General features: G+C 35.9%; 2 protein-coding genes across 7 annotated transcripts in view; one reads left to right on the top strand and one right to left on the bottom strand.

Annotated features, from left to right (window-relative positions):
* NOP58 (NOP58 ribonucleoprotein) overlaps positions 1–20,631 on the bottom strand; it is a 33,401-nt gene extending 12,770 nt beyond the window's left edge. Inside the window, exons 1-8 of one of the 3 annotated variants that reach the window (XM_081261585.1) lie at positions 19,951–20,631; positions 12,434–12,510; positions 9,889–9,941; positions 6,454–6,575; positions 4,407–4,543; positions 1,876–1,940; positions 903–1,037; positions 11–156 (exon numbers count right to left, since the gene is read on the bottom strand). In XM_081261585.1, coding sequence (XP_081117711.1) covers positions 11–156; positions 903–1,037; positions 1,876–1,940; positions 4,407–4,543; positions 6,454–6,575; positions 9,889–9,941; positions 12,434–12,510; positions 19,951–19,995 — 780 coding nt within the window. In that variant the 5' untranslated portion in view covers positions 19,996–20,631. Of the gene's footprint in view, positions 1–10; positions 157–902; positions 1,038–1,875; positions 1,941–4,406; positions 4,544–6,453; positions 6,576–9,557; positions 9,675–9,888; positions 9,942–12,433; positions 12,513–19,950 lie in introns of those variants that run through there. The other 2 variants (XM_081261584.1, XM_081261586.1) reach the window with 2 other exon arrangements.
* The window catches only part of SUMO1 (small ubiquitin like modifier 1), a 94,246-nt gene that overhangs the window by 19,129 nt on the left and 53,983 nt on the right, over positions 1–21,134 (top strand). The gene's annotated exons all lie outside the window — the stretch shown is intronic.

Below are 21,134 nucleotides of genomic sequence, written 5' to 3'. Positions count from 1 at the left end.
TACAATTTACCTGGGTACAAAGATGCAGGATGTTGCAAATATCTTCTTCAGAAACCTCTGTTCCCATAGATATTTCTGCTGCTGCTTTCACTTCAGCTTCAACTTCTTCTGGCAGGAATTCAGATAGTGTGGCAGAAGCATAGTTCCTCCTATCACCTACAGAATGTTTGCAGAGGATGAGGGAGAATCAGTCTAACAAATTACATAAAATCCACCATTCAGTCAAAAGAAAAGTAGATATAAGCCAATGTAAAGGATGCCTAAATGAGAGCTAGAGATATAGCTCAGTTGGTAAAGTGCTTGCCTTGCAGGCACAAGGTCCTGGGTTCAATCCCTAGCACCATCACCACCCCCAAAAAGGATGTCTGAGTGAAACAAAAAGCAACTAAGCCATACCTACTAGTTATCCTGATGTAAATGCTTGATTTTAGAGATAAATTTCTCCCCACCATTTCCCTTCAAAATATAATTGTGATAAAAATAAGACAAAACATTCCATAAAAACTTAAGTTCAGAAAGGTAGCAAAAATTAAGTACAGGACTAATGTCAATTTTATATGGAAGATGGGGCCATTAATTCTGAAAATGTTAATGAGACAAGCAATTTGCACAGTACAGAATATAACATCAACAATATAGACAGCTATATTACTGTAAATACTAGATACAGTTAATATACTATAGGATGCCCTCAGTCTACAATTGCCTCTATTATTAATTAGCTTATCATAAGAAGCTACTTAAAGAAAAACTCAGAGAACCATTTTCTCTGCTGTGTAGGTCATCAAAATAAAAATTGATTTTAACTTTGAAATCTAACAGATTAAGTTACTAAAATTTGTTTTGACATGCAATCAAATTTAGTTATTTTCAGTGTCTTTAAGGATATACAAATTTCTCACCAACTTTCTGTAAACACTTGCAGTATGTCAAATTATCTGAAATAATTTTTCCTAATTCAGGAAAATGCCAGCCATACCACTCTCTACATCGCATAATGTAGTTGTTTAGTTCTTTATCCAAGTCATCTAACAAGGCTGTAGTAGATAAAAATGAGGACAAAAAAAAAAGATTATAGTACAATATATGTATCATAAAATTCACATTTAACCATTTTCAAAATTACAATCCAGTAGCATTAAGTACACTCTCATATTTGCATTCCATTCCCAGAACATTTTCATTATATGGAACTGAAAATTCCATAGCCATTAAAACATAACTGCCTATTATGATCTCCCCAAGCCCCTACTAACATCTATACTTTCTATTCTAGAACTTCATAAGTAGAATCCGGTATTATTTCCCTGTTACATTTATTTCAAGGTTTATCCACATTGTAAAATGTATCTGAAGTGACCTTCCATTTTAAGTATACAGACGTTTTATTTATCCATTCATCTGTTAATAGATATTTTGTTTTTCTCCATCTTTGGCTACTGTAAATAACATTGCTGTAAACATGGGTATAACAATATAGGAGACTAACCCGAGTCACTAATTTCAATTCTCTTGGGTATGTATAAAGGAATAGAATTACTATAGGAATTTTAAAGATTCAAAGAGCTATGACAACGTTAATAAAAACAGTTCTCCGTGGAGAATAACACATTATTTAAAAGCTAAATGAAAAAGGCAATTACATAGATCCTACCCCATTTTTCACATTAATAGAAGAAAACACATCAATTTACATTAATACTGTGATTCATGTTATCCTATACTAATCAAATTATGGGTAATTTCCTTCTTTACTATCTTTGCGATCTATCGACTCAGTAATAGCTTAACTCCTTTCTCAACAAATAGCTTCCAGAGTAACAAAAACATGAAGAACAAAGAAACAGATCAGACCTTGCCATGTACTATACTTACAAATCGCCTGAACAATCATTGTATCCACTTTATCAGCACTAAACTTTAATCTGTATCGAGACAAGCTGAGGAGGAGAGAGAAAATGGCAAATTAGTAAAGCATTTAAAATTAACATTTTAGGTGTGCTGGAGCATGCCTGTAATCCAGTGACTTAGGAAGCTGAGGTAGGAGGATCAAGGCCAGCCTGGGAAACTTAGCAAGACCCTGTCTCAAAATAAAAATAAAAAGGGTTGGGGATACAGCTGGGTGGTAGAGTATCCTTGTGTTCAGGTCCTAGTGGTAGTGAGAAAAATTAACACCTTTCTTTAAAAAAATGTTTAAATTCTAATTTGTTATATATGACAGCAGAATGTAATACAATTCATATTACACATAGAGCACAATTTTTCATATCTCTGGTTGCATACAAAGTATATTCACACCATTCATGTCTTCATACATGTACTTAGGGTAAAAGATGGTGGAATGAGAAAATTAACATCTTAAATTCAAATCGAAATCTGTCTTCAGTTATACTGTTTTCAGTTTTTCTAAGTAGGAAACCAAGTTAAATATAAATGCACTTATGAAATATCACAAAGCACACATTTGCTACAACCTGCACTTCTGCAACATGAATTAGTTTATATGTGAATAACAAACAAAATAATGCTGTGTAGAGGTAAAAGTCATATTGGCTCATATGATTTTTTTGGTAGCATATCAAGGCTTTATATCACCTCTTTCAAGAAATATTCCAGGGCTGAGGTTGTAACTAAGTAGTGGTGTCCGTGACTAGCATGTGTGAGGCACTGGGTTCAATTCTCAGCACTGCATATAAATAAATAAAAAGGTCCATTGACAACTAAAAAAATTTATAAAAATAAATACTCTAGTCTCTTAACATCTAAAAACAAAGCTATAGAACAATTTCTGAATCTTGGCAATACTGGCTGGGGATGGTGGCGCATGCCTGTAATTCCAGGAGGCTCAAATAGGAGGATTGGGAGTTGAAAGCCAGCTTCAGCAACTTAGTGAGACACTTGCAACTCAATGAGACCCTGTCTCTAAATAAAATATAAAAAAGGGCTGGTGATGTCCCTTAGTGATTAACGCCAAGTTCAATTCCCAGTATAAAAAGAAAAAAAAAATCTTGGCAAAACTGACAATAATTATTACTTATAGGAGGGAGCCAAGCTATGCTTTGTAGTACATTTTCAGCATCCCTGATATTTACCAATTAGATGTTGGTGGCATACTCTATTACAGCATCAGTTTCGATAACTGAAAATATCTCTAGATAGTCAAATAACTCAAGGGAACATCTAATTGTCCTTAAGAGAACCACTGGTATACACATTGTTTAATCCTATATGTGGGTAATGATTCAGTTTCAATACTTATTCTTAGAAAAGCTCATTTAAAAATTCTTCCTGGCCTCTACTCTTATTTCTATAATACAGCAGCTTCAAACTTTTCATTAGTCTATATTCACCCCTGTCCCTACTCTGTAGTTTGAACTTGGGACCTCAAAAATGCTAGACTAGTCCCATGCTCACCTCTTAAAATTTGTATTAGAGACTACTGTTTATTGTAGTAATTCTTTCTTTGCACTACTGGGGATTGAACAGAGCTGTGATCTACCACTGAGTTACATCCCCAGCCCTATTTTGTATTTTAGTTAGAGACAGGATCTCAGTAAGTTGCTTAGCACCTCACTTTTGCTTAGTCTGGCTTTTAACTTTCGATCCTCCCGCCTCAGCCTCCCAAGCAGCTGGAATTATAAGTGTGCATCACCATGCCCAGCATGTAGTATTTATTTAATATAAACTTAACATGACTTTTTAATTGTGCTATACCACATATAGAAAGAATCATTTTCCAAAATATATTGTTGTTGTTCATGAACCTTTATTTATTCATTTATGTGCAATGCTAAGAATCAAACCCAGTGCCTCACACACTAGGCAAGCCCTCTACCACTGAGCTACAAACAGCTCATAGAATCATTTTTGATAGTGCTAATTATACAGCTGCATAGGTTTTAAGTATTCTACCTATAATCTCTTACTTTCTTCACAAACTATTTTTAGTACATCAGAATATCAAGCTTTTTGTGAACACAGCACAGCAATGTGCACAATAATGAACCTCTCATTAAACGTGGGAGAGTTAAGATGCCTTATTCTAAAAAATTATTAAAAAACAGGGTAAAAAATCAACACTGACCCACACACACAAAATGGAAGGAAATATAGCAGATTTGAAAATTCTGGCAAGTGGCAGTGGGTGGAGGCACAGTATTAGAGTTGGTAGAGATAAAATAAAATGAGGGATCCAACACTAGAATGGTAAATAATTCCTATGATGAAGTTTTAAGAACCCAGCAATAGGGCCAGGTTGTATGGGTTGAAATCCTGGCTTTATCATTTATCAGCTTTACTATTTCACAGTATTAGTTTCTTCATGAGGTTAATATGAGGATTAAGTTAATATAACATTTTGGGAACAGTTCTACGTAAGCTGACTTTATATTTACAGTATTTCTCACCTGTGGGCCAATCCAAGACACATGGCTGACATTTCACGTGGTTCTACCCCAGGGATTAATCCATCCATTTGTGATCGGATTCCTCTCATAAGTTCATTAACGACAGGACTATGGATACAACTGAGATTCAGTTTTTCCTACAAGAATAAGAACATTTCTATTAAATAAGAGATTTCCTGAAATTAGTTCTTATATGTTAATGTACTGATTTGAGCACATGCATTTTCAGTTTGATGAAGTTTCTTATATGTTTATAAATACTTGAGTATATTGTGGATAGAAGTCAAATCTGTACAAACTTCCTGGAAGACAGCTTGACTAATCGAATTAAAAGCTATAAATGATGAATATAATTTGACTTAGTAGTTTTGTTCCCTTTTTAAAAAAAGGCTTTGAGGATCTTTCATTACTTTGTTATTTGACTTTCAAATGTAATTAATTAAAAACAAAATTAAAGTATAAAGGTAATACACTTATAAGATTGTAATGAAGCCGACACGCCTGTAATCCCAACAGTTTGGGAGGCTTACACAGTAGGATTGCCAAATTCAAATTACCCACAATGGGATAATTTTTTCTTTCCCCTACACACCTTCATTTTTCCAAACTGCAGTGTATTGGCTAACTACTTCACACAGGTCTACATAGTTCTAGTCTATCTCATGCAAATATTAACAGGTATGCAAAACTCATTTAAGAAGAAATTATATAGCTGGGTACAGTGGCGCACACCTGTAATCCCAGCAATTTGAGAGGCTGAGGCAGGAGGATTGCAAGTTCCAGACCAGCCTCAGCAACTTAGCAAGACCCTGTCTCAAAATAAAAAATAAATAGGACTGGGGATGTGACTCAGTGATTAAGTGCCTCTGGATTCAATCCCTGCCCCCCACCCCCTGCCACAATTTAGTGTATTATACATGATAATCTGTATAAAAACTTACTAAGTAATAAAAATAATTTTAAAAGATACCTATCATCAATATGCCCTTCTGCATGCCTTTGTAGGTATTCTTATACCACAAGTATGAACACTTGATTCAAGTACTGCTTACTATATTCTCTCAGGCTTTCATTCTCTTGAGTACAATGTCTACATTCTCAACTTGGAATTTGAATACTTCAGTTCATAAAGATACTGAAAATGTCTGTTTCTTCCTAATGTGCTAAAAGTTATAGCCTTTAACAACAACAACAAATATATGTATATAATATATATATATATTATATATATATGTAAGTTAAGCCTGTGTGTAATGCAAAGGATGGAGAGAGAGAAATCATCAAAGAAAAGCTCATTGCCTAATAGTATTAGAAGTAATCTATTTAAATGAACTTCTTAAAATTAACCATTGACTTATTACTAAAGCTCTTAAATCTTAGCACTTTGCGGCCATTTCACATAGTTCTTTCCCGACTTCATGATTCAGAGGTATGTTTTATGATAACAATTAGCCTGTGGCAGAAATATTTACTTCAACTACTAAACATCAATCTATCATGAATGGATCTCAATGTTCTACATTTTGAGTTTGGTATGTTAGTTTTCCAGGCTTTCCTTCCACTCTAACTATTTCTAGCAAGTATATCCCCCTACTAAAGATTTCTAATAAACACCTAAAAAATAAAATCATGACCCCATTTTTGTTGAAAAACTGTACTCTGTATGTGTAATAAGAATTGTAATGCATTCCACTGTCAGATATAATATAAAAAAAGAGATTATGAGTAGCAGGGATAGGGCTAATTTTAATCTTTTTTTGTTAATCTGTATTTTCTACAATGAACAGGTTCTGCTAATACTAATCGAATTATTATGTAGCTTAGGAAAAAAGATGTAATATGAAAACTTAAGACAAACAACTTATTACAAAGGCTAGGCTTTGTAATTAGCATCCTGTGAGATCAAACTAGCAGGCATAAAAGAAAGTCATGACTTTAAATTCATTCATTCGTATGTTCAATTTAGTGTTTGCGGGCCTAACACAGGGCTTTGTGCATACTCGGCACATACTCTTATCATCAGGCCAAACCCTCACCCCTACTTTACCTTTATGACTCCTCCTAGTTTAGCATCAGCTACAGCCAGAGGTTCATGTGCTTCTTTCACTATTTTCTTTAGAACTTTCTTCAACTGCTTATTGATTTTGCCCTCCATCAGAGCTGTGAATGCTTTTTAGAAAAAAGAAAAACACAAGAATTACCTCAGATTTTTAACTGCAAGAACGTATTTTAAAATTTAAAGCAAAACAAATACTTCCTTTTGAAAGGCCCAAATTTAATGTCACTTCTGAAACAATCAATGTGAATAGTTACATATCTTATAAGAAGGGTTTCTATCTTTATGTCACACAAATGTTCTCACAAACTCTAGGAGAGGATAGTAAAGTCTTAGATTCATTCTCCTGTCATTTCAGATAGACTGGCTTGATGTCCTGGACTGCAAAATACCCTAAAATCATATCAAAATGAGTATTAGAAAAAAGGAAGGCTGTGCAACCATGTAAGCATGTTTGAGTGGAGGGAAGCCTTATTTTTGCTAATCCCCAAACCAGATGTATCATCAGGCCTGTGCCTGTAAATCTCCTGTTAACAAGCCCTTCCTCAGATATATATACTTCCATCTTCCAGACCCATATGTACTTAACACTTTGCCTGAGGTTAAAAGTATGCCTAGCAGAAAGAAAGACCTGCCAGTTTCTAATGTCAAGCAGTTTGCTTCATTAGCCAGGTACCTGTTCTTCCCTCCTGATTCCATGTCATCCATTTGAATTACAAGTCCATTGCATCAGTTATCTGGGAAGATTCAAGGTGAGGACAGAAAGCATCTGGCTCTCACATAGCTTTTGCAGGTTTCTAAACTCTTATAATTTTTACATTGATTCCTTAAAATCTATCCTTCTAACAACAGTCTTCTTTGCATGCCAGTAACCCCAGTTGACTCAGGAGGCTCAGGCCCTAAACAATTTAGTGAGACTCTGTCTCAAAATAAAAAGAATCGAAAGGGTTAAGGATGTAGCTCAGTGGTAGAGGGCTGCTAGGTTCAATCCCCAGTATCAAAAAAAAAAAAAAAGAGAGAGAGAGAAAAAGGTCTTCTTTATATTTTTTCCTTATGTAAGGTTTTAAACCCTCAGATTGGGGATGTAACTAGTGGCAGAGCACTTGTTTAGCATGCTTAAGGTTCTGGGTTTGAGCATCACGTACCTACCTATTACATGTACATAAATAGAAAAACTTCTTTTTTTAAAAAAAATGTTTATTTATTTATTTTTAGTTCTCGGCAGACACAACATCTTTGTTTGTATGTGGTGCTGAGGATGGAACCTGGGCCGCACACATGCCAGGCGAGCGCGCTACTGCTTGAGCCACATCCCCAGCCCCTAGAAAAACTTCTTAATTGAAAAGTTTAAATTTAACTTTTGCTTCTATATCATCTTTTATTTATAACCTAGTGTTCATCCTCATTTCTTAAGTTAAAAATTCCTACTCTAATAATTATATGTATCTTCCCCATATCAAAATTTATTATTATATTTAATATAAAACATAAGCAAGAGTAAAAACAAGCCTCTCCATACTAATGCCATATATGAACTTCTGGGACCCATACAGAATCTTGGTTTCACACTCCATTAAACTCTAGTTTTTAAAGCTATGGGATTTAAAATGTACATAGTGACATTTACAGATAACAAGTTTGGTGCTATCATGTCAAAACTGGGACGAGGCAATCCCCAGTACTGCAAAACAAAACTCTAAGGGGATGTTTCCCTTACTGGTAAAAACAAGAAAAGGTACCACAGGTTTTTATGACTAGATTCCTTAGAGAACTTACTCGAATTCATATACCCCATGATTATAAATCCTGTATAGCCAGATGCTGTCCTAGAATCTAAAACTTTGTCAATTTACAGCAATCTCTGCATTGTGGAGATTAGGCCAGGGCAACTTGACTTTTTTTACTTTTGGTGGTTTTAAGAATTGAACCCAGAACCCAACACATGCAAAGTATGCATTCTACTATACTATTAATATACTTTCCTAGCCAGAGATATGACTTTAAATAACAATGTGACAAATTTGAGAATCACTATGAGATAAACCTATTAGCTATTAATAGTAAAATCTTGCTTTGCATTTAGGCAAAGATTGACTTATCCATTTAATATGTTTAATAACAGCTGGTCAAAAGTATCTCCAAAACATTAGCAATGATACAAAAAAAAAGAATTCACAAGATACTAGGGATCAAGGATGCAGCATTTCACAATTTGAGGAGGAACAGGTAATATCATGATCTATGCAAACAATGCCCCCTACTGTTGGAGTATAGCTAACACAATATTGCTTGGGATTTTATCAAAATTCTACCCATACTTAAGCAGATCTTTTAAAGAATTCTCCAGGGCAACAATATCATTGTTGTGCTATATGGCTGAAGGAGCCTTAGAACTACTTATTTAAAAAAAGAAACAACCAGAGCAGGCAGTGGTGCAGGAATGTAATCCCAGCAACTCAGGAGACAGAAACAGGAGGATCCTAAGTTCAAGGCCAGTTACAGCAACTCAGCAAGACCTTGCCTCAAAATAAAAAATAAAGATTGGGGATATGGCTTGGTGGTTAAAGCACCTCTGTGTTCAATGCCCAGTACCAAATAAATAAATAAATAAACAAACAAACTGGCCTCATTACTGGATCCTCATTTAGCCTACCCTCTGCAAGGATAGGTGGCCAATAATATTCAAGCATATTTATTTTCAATTTTCACTCAGAATCATTTCTTTTCCCATGGTTGATGAATAAATCATTTTTTATCTGTCAAATTCTTAATTTTAATATTCTTCCTTACAGATGTTCATTTCCTAATTTTATCACACAAGTAGTTGGCTGATTTGCAATATAGAATTTCAGCAACTTTATCTGTCCTCCTTCTTTTTTGCTAACTTAATATAAACAAAACTATTGTGACCCTCCGTAGTTTATTAAAAACAAAAAACTATTAGTTTTCCTATGATTTTTAATTACATTGATATGCTTACCTGAATGTATGCCCCTGGAGAGCCTTATCTTTTTTTTCCTAACTGTGAATCCCAGCTAGTCTCAACTTTACCCTTGGATCAAACTATCAGAGAGCTGTGTACTTAACCACATTACCTTGGTCCCTTGCAGAACAGCTTTTAATGAATTGTGCTTCAGCATTATGCTGCTGGTTTCCACAGGGAGATCAATTTAACCACTTCTCACCTCTCATCACATGGGGGAAAACCAGCCCTATGGTGAAAAAAGCTAACTCAATGTTGTCTCAGTGGTAGTGACGAATTTGAGTTAGATCACTTAAATTCAGTTCCATTAAGAATGCATCATTGACAACATTGAATAAGGTTAACTCAGGCAACTGAAGCAAACAACCTTTTAATAAGGAAAATAAACTACCAACACCAAAATAAATTTAAAAAAAAAAAAAGCTTCTAGTCTCTTACTTTACCTGCTAATGCTTCTGCTGTATCCTGAAATTTCTCAAAATGCTTTAGCTTTACTCTAGAATTTAAAAGAAAAGAAATATATTATGAAAGCACATTATTCTACAAAAGCCATGAAAAAAGTGTTGGTGTTTCCAAAGCGTGTAGCAATAAAAGAAATTGACTGTCGATGAGAATCAAGGTACAAAATTAGAATATTCTTCTTAAAGTTACCAGTTCTGCTAAATGTTGGGCTAGCAATGTCCAGAATCGTACAAACAAAGTTATACACTTTGAAGAAAACTCAGGCCAAGAACAAACATGTTGAAGCTTCAACATAATCCCCGCTGCTTATGGACACAGATGACTTTTACTATACAACACAGAACTCACCCAAGGAAAAAATATTTGAATCCCTCTTAGGGAAGGTATCTTAAGATATTCACTTGTCTAACCAGTACAAATACCTTCTAAAAAGTCTACTGTTGCCCCGCACCACCCCAGTGGCTTGGGAGGCTAAGACAGGAAGATTGTGAAATCACCCATCTCTAAATAAAATGCAAAATAGAGCTGGGGAAAATAGAGCTCAGTGGGGCCCTGAGTGCCCACGAGTTCAATCCCCAGTACCCCCCAAGTTTGTCACATCTGTTTCCTTAACGTTTTGTTTTGCCCCTTTTATCCCATATGCATTTATACGCAGGGTTACATTTTATGTAGAAAGAAATGTACATGGTTAATTCATAGTTGTCTCAGTGGTAGTGACGAATATTTGAGCTAGATCACCAAGATTCAGTTTCAATTGGAATACATCATTGACAACCATGAATTACCTTAACCCAGCAAAGCACGACCCTTGAAAGAGGAAAATCCGTCTTCTATTTGCCTGAAACAACTGTTTTGTTAAAAAAATTGTAACTATTAATAATTATTAATTGTACATTCAGTGTTAAATAAGATTTTCTTACCTAACAAGGGAACATGGCGATCCCTTTAAAAAAAATAAATAAATAAAAAGCTGGCGTGGCTCACGCCTGTAATCGCAGCAGCTTTGGAGGTTGAGGCAGGAGGATTTTGAGTTCAAAGCCAGTCTCAACAAAAGCAAGGTGCTAAGCAACTCAGTAAAACCCTGCTCTAAATAAAATACAAATTAGAACTGAGGATGTGGCTTGGTGCTTGAGTACCCCTGAGTTCAATCCCCAGCACCAAACAAAACAAATATATATGTATACACATACATATATATAACGTATATGTAAAAAAAATTAAAAATCACTTAAAAATATAAAAATCTGAAGGAAAAGTAATAAATTCATCTTTTTCTGCCCCACCTTATCCTCACGTCTATCTTTTTTGAAGTGGCATTTGTTCGAGTCTCTCAATACTTGAATAAATGCATATAAACAAAGACACTACAAAAAATGGGATCACGTTAAACAAATTACCCTGAAGCTTGGCTTTCTGAGTTTCATGAACATAACTCTGAACTGTGAAGAGATTTATATACCACAGTTTATGCAACAATATAATTACTGATGGACATTCAAGCTGTTTTAATTTTTTGGGGGGGTTCTACTACAAATACTACAATCTATATTTTGCTTCTTTAATTGTTTAGTATGTCATTTCTTTGGGTTTAACACTCTTTCACAGCAGTAGCAAGTTTCTCCTGTGTTTAATCTCCAGACGTACCCTCCTCCAAAAAGAAGTTTCCTTTTATTCTTTTGCCTTGTGTTAGCAATAACAGAAGTATTATCAAATATCCGTTGGCATCCATGGACATAATCATATACAGATCCCTCCCAAAACCACAAGTATCAAGAGGAACAGTGGTTCTTCCTAGGACCACATTTATCAAATATTTCACAAGTTGATTCAGAGATGGTGGAATAACTATATTGACTCTACCTTGAGGAAATGCCAACTGTCCCTCCCACCACTCATTTCTTCAGTTGAGCTATCAAAGTTATACTCTACTTTCTTGCCAAGAAATCTTGAGGAGTCCAAGACAGGAATTTATCTAGAATTTATTAGCTAGTTATTTTATTTTACCAGAGGGAACTAGGAAGTAGAAGTCATTAAGAATGAATATGCTGGGCTGGGATTGTGACTCAGCGGTAGAGTGCTCACCTAGCACGGGCAAGACCCGGGTTCGATCCTCAGCACCACATAAAAAAATAAAGACATGTAAAAAAATTTTTTTTAAGAAATAAATATCTTAAAAAAATAAAGAATGAATATGCTAAGTAAAAAAATCTGAATATCAATGCAAGAAAATCAGTATTCCTTGCTTTGTACAATTACTTTTAACAGAAATTTATACTTAAATTCAACTGTTTTCAAATACCTATAAAATATTCATTTTGGGATGCTGTCCACTCTAGTCTGCAAATAATACAAATAAGCTGAGATGGCCTATGTTCCAAATAAAACATCCATAATAATTAGGCTCATATTACCATTATTCATAAAGCAGATTTCAAAACAAAAAACTGAATGTAACACTATACAAATGGGGTGGGGGCCACAATCTTAAATGTTAAGTGTTAAATTCTAGGTTTCAAGATTACTTACATTTTATTTGCTTTCTCTGGAGTTTCAAATTCTTTCCACAAACTATCAACCTCTTGAAGTTTCTTCTCATTTAGAACCTACAATAAAATATTTAAATAGTTTTCTTCAAATGGACCAATGCAGGCATTTGCTACATTCTTCAAGTACTATACATATAAAATGAGGGTGGTGAAGGCTATTTTTCTAACTGAAATAATGAATTAGGTTTCTAACCCAGTACAAACTTTTGATCAAATTACTAGTTCATGCATACTTTTAGGAATTACACTGTGCACTTATCTTTGCACTGTTTGAATATACCACAATTTTTGCTTTAAGGATGTCTAATTTTTCCTTTTTAATGCTTCAGAAAAAAAATTATCTTTGAACTAGACGCAGTGGTACATGCCTGTAATCCCAGCAACTTGGCAAAACTGTCTCAAAATAAGAAACAAAATAAAAAGAGGATGGGGATGTGGCTCAGTGAAAAAGTACCCCTGGATTCAATCCCCAGTACCAAAACAAAAAGATCTTTGTACCTACACGTTATATTCAATAAGACAAGCGATTGGAAGTAGAGTTAATTGATCATGTAAAATAGGCTTATGTTGACTGATGTGTCCACATTGCTTTTAAGAGATCTTATCAGTTTCACTTAAATCAGTAAATAAAAGCCCAGCACTAAGGCCTATGCCTGCAATTCTCCAGCTACTCCAGAGGCTGAGGCAGGAGGACTGTGAGTTCAAGGCCAGTCTCAGCAACTTAGTGAGCCTCTATTTCAAAATGAGTAGGGGGTTGGGAGGGTCAATACAGTTCAGTTGTATAGCACTCCTGAGTTAAGCCCTTAGTACCATAAAAGGAAGAAGAAAACTGCAAAGTTTTAAAACTTAAGTTTTCAGATGAGTAAGGCAAGATAATATTAAAAGATTTGTTGTTCAAATTAAACCTGACACAGCTTAACTAGATATATTTACAGAATTTGAAAAGTTGGTCAAAATAAATCAAACTGAGAAAATATTAAAGGAACCACAAGTTATGGAGCTGTAAACATTACAAAGTATACTGCTGGTATGAAAAAACTATAAACTATACTAGTTCTATTTTGCAAAACATGAAGCTTTCAAATCCAAAAAAACATGACTTCACTAAAATATTTACTGAAGTTTTTTTTTTTTTAATGGAGGCTCATAGAATATTCCCAACTTTTGAAAATTATTCAGAAACTGCAGGAACCATATCCAAAGGAGGTCACCGACTGTCAAAAGGATGTGTATCAAATAAGGGATATAACTCATAGGATTCACATTTTTTGTTCTAGCTGAAAAGAAATGTATATGAAGATAACATTTGGGTAACAAAATTGGCATATCAGAAGATATATCACCACTCTTAAATTGAAGTTAAAATAACAAAGGAAATGTCATAAAATCATGGTGACTCGTGATTAACCAAAAGGTTTGAAAAGACTTTCTTAAGGAAAACAAAACTTGGCTATTACGTTCCCAACCATGAAGTAACATGGAAGATAATATTACTAATAAAAACAGAAAAGCTGTGTGAACAACAAAAAAATACATTTGTTTTACATTTGCCTCAAATTTATAAACATTCATTTTAGATAAGAAAACTTCAAATACCTGTATACAAAATCCATTTTAAGTTTACTTTGGATTAATACAGTAATATTTTCCATTTCTAAGTAGAATCAGTATATAACTACTATTACCATTAAAAAAAAAATCTTTAGGGGCTGGGATTGTGGATCAGTGGCACACGTGAGAAACTGGGTTCCATCCTCAGCACCACATAAAAATAAAAATAAAATAAAGGTATTGTGCCTACCTATAACTAAAATATATATACACATATATATAAATCTTTAGAACTGCTATTTATACTGTTTGCTATTTTTAAAACATGTCTATTATCTTATGGACACATATATTTACAAATGAAATGTCCAGATTTGCTTCAAAACAATCAAGTGGAGATGAGTGATCACTAATATAAAATGAGTCTATGTGGGGGTTCATAACCCACTTCAATCTAATGTATGAAATATGTCAAGAGCTTTGTAATGTTGTGAACAACCAATAAAAAAAATGAGTCTATGAAGGCTGTGTGACGGGATACAGGGAAGTTTATTACTAACCTTGCCTCTGCTATTTGAAAATTCTTACAGTAAAAAGAAAGAAAAAAATAATTCCTTAGTGTGCCAGAAATGACCAGAGCATCCTTTTCTATTCCAGACAGGAAATAATCTCTTCCTAGGAAATAGTGCCAGTACACCAAAAACTATCTTAATTTTCATTTCTTATTATTTGGGATTTTGTATTTTACTTGATAGTTGATGGTATTTTTTAACATTTTGCTTCATCACAGACAACATGGACAAGTAATGTTTTATGAAACTTGTTTGTGTACAAGATAAATCAATAACTGAATAGTGTAAGATGTAAATTACTCAAAAAGGTACCAACTGGGGGGCTGGGACTGGGGCTCAGCGGTAGCACGCTTGCCTGGCATGTGTAAGGCACTGGGTTTGATTCTAGCACCACATATAAATAAATAAATAAAGGTCTATCAACAACTAAAAATAAATTTAAAAAAAAAAGGTACCAACTGATACATGCAACATGAATAACTTCAAAAGCATTATGCCAAGTGCAAAAAGCCAAACACAACGATTAAAATACTACTGCATTTACATGAAATCACAAAATATACAAACAGAAAGCCGATCACTGGTTGCCTACAGCTGGGAACAACTTGAAAATATGCAGAAGATAGATCCCATCTCACTCCAATCAGAATGGCAATTATCAAGAATACAATAACAATAAATGTTGGTGAGGATGTGGGGAAAATGTACACTCATAAACTACTGGTGAGACTGTACTCTGGAAAGCAGTATGGAGATTCCTCAGAAAAACTGAAATGGAACCACCATTTGACCCAGTTGTCCCACTCCTCAATATATAAAATCAGCATACTACAATTACACAGCCACATCAATGTTTATAGCAGCTCAATTCACAACAGCTAAATATGGAACCAATCTAGGCACCCTTCAACAGATGAATGGATAAAGAAAATGTGGTATATATATACACGATGGAATATTGCTCATCCATAAAAAAGAATGGCTTTATAACTTTTGTCAGTAAATGGATGGAAATGGAAACTATATGCTACGTGAAATAAGCCAATCCCAAAAAAACCAAAGGATGGATGTTCTCTCTGATATGCAGATGCTAACACAGAAGGAGGATGGGGGATAAGAATATGAAAGGCAATAGAATGGATCAGACATAACTTTCCCATGTGAATAAACCACCAGTGAAACTCCACATCATCATGGATGACTACAAGAATGGGATCCTAATTGGAATGGGCTGTACTCCGTGTATGTATACTATATCAAAATATACTACTGTCATGTGTATCTTAAAAAAAAAAAACTTAAAAAAAAAATAGGCAGAAGAGGCTCCTGAGATGAAGCATCCTAGAATGCAGGGGTGATGGCACAACTGCATTTTTTTCCCCCTAAAACTTACCAGGTGAGGGGCTGGGGCTGAGCAGTACTGCACTTGCCTGGCATGTGCAAGGCACTGGGTTCGAATCTCAGCACCGCATATAAATAAATAAAGGTCTATCAACAACTAAAAAATATTTTGAAACAGGTGAGTTATATAGCATGCAAAGTATATTCAATACAGCTGGAAAAATATATTACTCAGTAATTTTGTTGTATACAAGCATTTGGTATGTGCACCAGAAATTTTCCTAAGTTCTAAGAAAATGAAAAAACAGAATGCTATGCTATACAGCTGCACTATACAATGTGACCATTAAAATTAAAGGTATTTTTATTTTAAAAAATCTGCGTGGGTCTCAGGATACAGCTCAGCCGTAAGCATGTGTGCTGGCACGGACTCCCCCCGGCCCCCAGGGCTTGGATCCAGCCCTGGTTTCTTGTTGTGCACGTCAAAGAGGCCAGCTCACAAGGCCTTGAAGGATTTGTGGTGTCTGTTTTCATATTATTTCAGCCTGTAATGGTCATGTGGGGACGCCCTGACCTGCTTGGGTCTGATAAGGTTCCTGGTTGAAGGCTCATTATGAGTCGACATGAACCACCTGTTTTCCCCTCCTCCTTGCTCCCGCCTACTAGTGGCTTTCTATTCTATCTGAAAGAAATATATAAGTATGAGCTGAGATAATAAAGTCAGATTCCCCCTGGATGAAGGACCTCGGACTCCTGTGTCTTTTTAATCCCGACGTCTCCCGCCGGACTCGGCCCATTCGCCGAACGCGTGCGGCACATGTGAGAGTCTCCCTGCATTCATTCCCTAGTCCCACTCTCCCCTGACTCCCAAATCATCCCCTCATACTAGCTATATGACAAACATGAAAGTTTTACATGTGGTTAGTGGTTACTATATTGGACAGCACAGCTAAAGGCCTGGGCTTAGCAATACTAACAGCTGCCTGTTCATCTTATGCTGTGCCCCAAGTGACACAAATTGAGTTTTGTTAACATTCTAGAATTATATTAGTTATAAGTAATAATAGAAGTAACTATAATTAAGAGCCAGGCATAATTCCAGCAGCCTGGGAGGCTGAGGCATGAGAATCACAAGTTTAAGGGCAGCCTCACCAACTTAACAAGGCCCTAAATAACTTAGGGAGACCCTGTCTCTCTCTTTTTTTTTTAAATATTTATTCTTCAGTTTTAGGTGGACACAATATCTTTATTTTATGTTTATATGGTGCTGAGGATCAAACCCAGTGCCTCGTGCATGCTAGGCGAGCACTCTACCACTGAACCACAACCCCAGGGCCCCCCCTCCTCTTCAATAAAATATAAAAACAACTGGGGATGTGGCTCAGTGGTTAAGCATCCCTGGATTCAATCTCTGGTACCCTGCCCCCAAAGTAACTACAATAGTTGGTATAACAATCTTTGCATTAGTACATATTAAAAAAAAAAAAACAACTCTTTTGTGTGTGTGTGAGACTGGAAATTGAACATAAGGCCTGTACTAGGACACCTAGGACATACCTCCAAGCCCTATATAATCTTCTTAATGACTAATAAAACTTCTGAAATTACTTTTACTATATATATAGAATTTTATGTGTACACTGGGTTGTATATTAAACATTCCACATAAATTGAGGTGAAAAAATTTCTTAAAGCATTCTCAAAACAGGAATTTTCTTGTAACCAATATAATTTTATACCCCAGTATTTTTAAAGACTATGGGAAGCTAATAAACATGTACTGTATGTCTACCTTTTTGATAATTCATGTCATACAATATTTACCTTCTGAAAGTACATAATTTGTTTCACAAAATTGTGATCATTGCTGCTATTTAACTTCAGAACATTGTTTTATTCAGAAGAAATCAATAACGAATATTAATGCTAAAATAATCAGTATTTCTATATTCAAGCCTGACTTTAGGTTACAAAAACCACATTAATTTTGAACAGTAACTTGCAGAGAAATAACATTGAAAACTGTAACAAAATACTTATTTTTATAGGCCAGGGTATTCTTCATTAATATAAACCAGAAACTCATCAAGAGACATGGTTGTATACTTTAGTTTTATGACCCACATCTAGAAATCAGACAGTTGCTAAACCAATTCCCTTTCATACAATCAGAGGCATCCAGTAGACTGCAAACCTGCTTCCTCCTAACATACAGTTCAGAATAGCATTAAAATCAATCCACCAGACTCATTGATAGACACTGATTCAAAATATGACAAATCATATGAATAAGAGAATTTAGGGCATACCCAGAATTCTAAAAAAAGAATCCAGATTCCAAAAGACTGGAGAAAGGCAAAATAAACACATTTTAGAGCTCTAATGGGAACGAAGGCTCTAAAAGTTCCTTAAACTTGCTAATACTGCAATTACTTACAGATTACTCCAATGGCAAGAAAAATAAGCAAAGCTGTATTTTGGCTTTAAATTATTATTTCACTGGTTTCCTTAAAAAAATAAGTACCTGACATAACAAATGCACATAAAAGTATATTTTCAAATGTCAAAAGTTAAGTTTTCTGTACTTTCGGATTCCTACCACACATACAAACTTGAGTTTTTTGATTGACAACTGAAACTGTACCATGTTCTAACACTTTTGTCTTACATCAACACACACACCTAGAATATGAACTTTGTTTTTTGTTGCTATATTTGAAAAGATCCTGACTAGCACACGGTGAGCACTCAACCTAGCTCTTTCCTTCTAAGACTCCAATAACATTCCACTATACGAATGTCTCACTGTTAAACCATTTCCGTGCAAACTTTTCCTATTAAAACAACCAAGTCTCATATTGGTATCACTAGCTCAGATTTCTCCTCTAATCTTCAAACCTGAAATTCTGAAGTGTACCATCTACACAATTTAATTTAAAAGTTTAAAAGACAATGCAAGTTTCACATACCCCAGATCCACAAATCTCCAGCAGCCATGGCCAAGAGCCTTCTTACCTAACTATCTTAAGTTCCTACCTTTTTAGAGTCCTCACCGTTCACCTCCATAACTTTAAAACAAGTTGTGTTTTAATTAATGCAAATATGTCCTTGCTTCCCTCCCTGTAACATAGTCTTTACATAGAATAACCTTCGTTAAAAGACATATTACATCAGGTTACTCCTCTGTTTAAAAGCTTTCCATCATTCCTCTGAAAGACCCCAGCCCCATAACCTAAGGCCCGATTATGAAAAATAGAAAGTATGCAGTAAACAGGGTGAGCTCACCACATAACTTGTTAGAAAGGGCACCCTGCCCACATCACAGGACATGCTTGAGCAAACTGGGATCATAAGCGGGAACAGGGAGGAAACAAAATGTAAACCTGTGAGATTTATGAGTTTTTCGGGAACCTATAGTGAAAAACAAGTTTATCATAGCGAAAAACAAGTTTACCCTTTAAGTGACCTGTACGCTGGATTCAAAGGGACCAATGAGACACCTGTTACTGTGCTAGGCGGGAAACAACTCCTTTTTCCCTATAAAAGATCTGTACCCCAAAGCCCGGTGTGCCAGTTCACCAAAGCTTCTGCTGAGGTTTTGCTGTGCACCCGCAGGCGCCTGTGTATTAATAAACTTGCCTCTTGCTTTTGAAGCCAGTGTGACGCTAGTTCTCTTTTGGACGGGGGATTTGAGGGTCTGAGGGTCTTTCACCTCAAAGAACCCAGTAAAACTCGATCTCTTTAAAATAAATGCAGAACCTTCTTTTTTTAAATTTACAATACAGAACTTTCCTTAACAGGGCTCCTGACCACCTCTTCAACTAAGCCAAATTCTCTAAAGCAAAAAGGGTCGCCCAAACGGCGAGGCCACGTGCTCACCGCAACACCGGACCCTCAGGCCTTTCATTCCTTTCCGAGCCCGGCGACCTAAAAGGCATCCACACGATCCTCTGTTCTTTCGGCCTCTCCTTTATCCCTCTTCTCGCTTGTTCAATACAGGCCTTCCCCTCCAACGGCTCAATCTCCCACCTACCTTAAAGATGGCGTAGCCAACCGACGTTTCAAATAGCACCAACATAGTGAGGCCAGGTCACGGCGCCGCGCGGCCCGCCACGAGCTCTTGTACCAGTGCAAAAAGACCCACCAACTTCGCAGCCAAAAAAGGCCCGCTAAGCCGAAGCTTAGAGCACAATCGTCCACGCTTTCCCGTGAAAGCTCAGACCACGCTGGCTAAACGTTCCACGTTGGACTGCATGAGGACCGCAGGTAAGCGCGTCCCTTCCTCCAAGGATTCTGGGATATTCACGTCACTTCCGACAGAAGACTGCCGCAGAGAATGCAGTCACTTCCGGAATGTTCCCTCCATAGGAGGTGGAGTAGTGGGCCACGAGAATATCGCGAGATATTTCAGGGCTCGAAACGAGCTTTGTCGCCACCCGACTGCGTTATCAAAGGGAAAAGGGTTCGCTTTTTATTAATTTTAAATTCTTCCCGCACCTTTAAAGAAGTGTGGAGCCGTCTCAGTGCAAGTCTGTTTCAGACATTTGGAATTCGAAATGCTAGATAGTACCATTAGATTTCCTCCCTCTCAAGCCTTACCTTGAAGGGAACACCTCGAATGACACCATGACGGTATATGGGAGAATTCTTGGTCTCCTCTGTCTGCCCAAACTGATTAATAGCACAAATTTCATTCAAATATATGTAAAAGTCTCCTGTTTTTTCTATATTTGTTAAAATGACTCCAGGGTATGAATTTAGACTTTGTCTCCTTGTCTCAATATAATCTGCTTTTCTGGGACCTTTCATTCTTAGTGACCGGGTTTAAATACCTAAGGTTTTCCAATAGTTGTTAAAATTTCCTACCTCATTTACCAAGCCTATGTTCAGATTACCTGTAAACATTAAATTGAAACCTGCTGAAGATTACCGAACACTAAATGATTTGATTTTTCTCCAACTCCACAGCATGGGATCAAAAGAATCCTGATTTGAATAATAGAAAAGATGAAAGTGAGGTGAAATCAAAGGATGGGGGATATAGAGAGAAGACAAAGTGATTAATTGTAGCCGTGGCTATAATCCAGTGTGGTCAGAGAGTCAAGAGAAATCAAAATAGCTCGAGAATGAGGGCTGAGGTGGATGCACTGTTTCTTTATCTTCATGATATTTTATTTATCTTCATGATATTTTTCTGCCTTGTCTCCTTAACAAAAG

The sequence above is a fragment of the Spermophilus citellus genome (genome assembly GCF_964194105.1).
Source record: "Spermophilus citellus genome assembly, chromosome: 11".
NCBI lineage: Eukaryota > Metazoa > Chordata > Mammalia > Rodentia > Sciuridae > Spermophilus > Spermophilus citellus.
The sequence above is the reverse complement of the archived record's forward strand: the minus strand, read 5'-3'. Positions and strand labels throughout refer to the sequence as shown.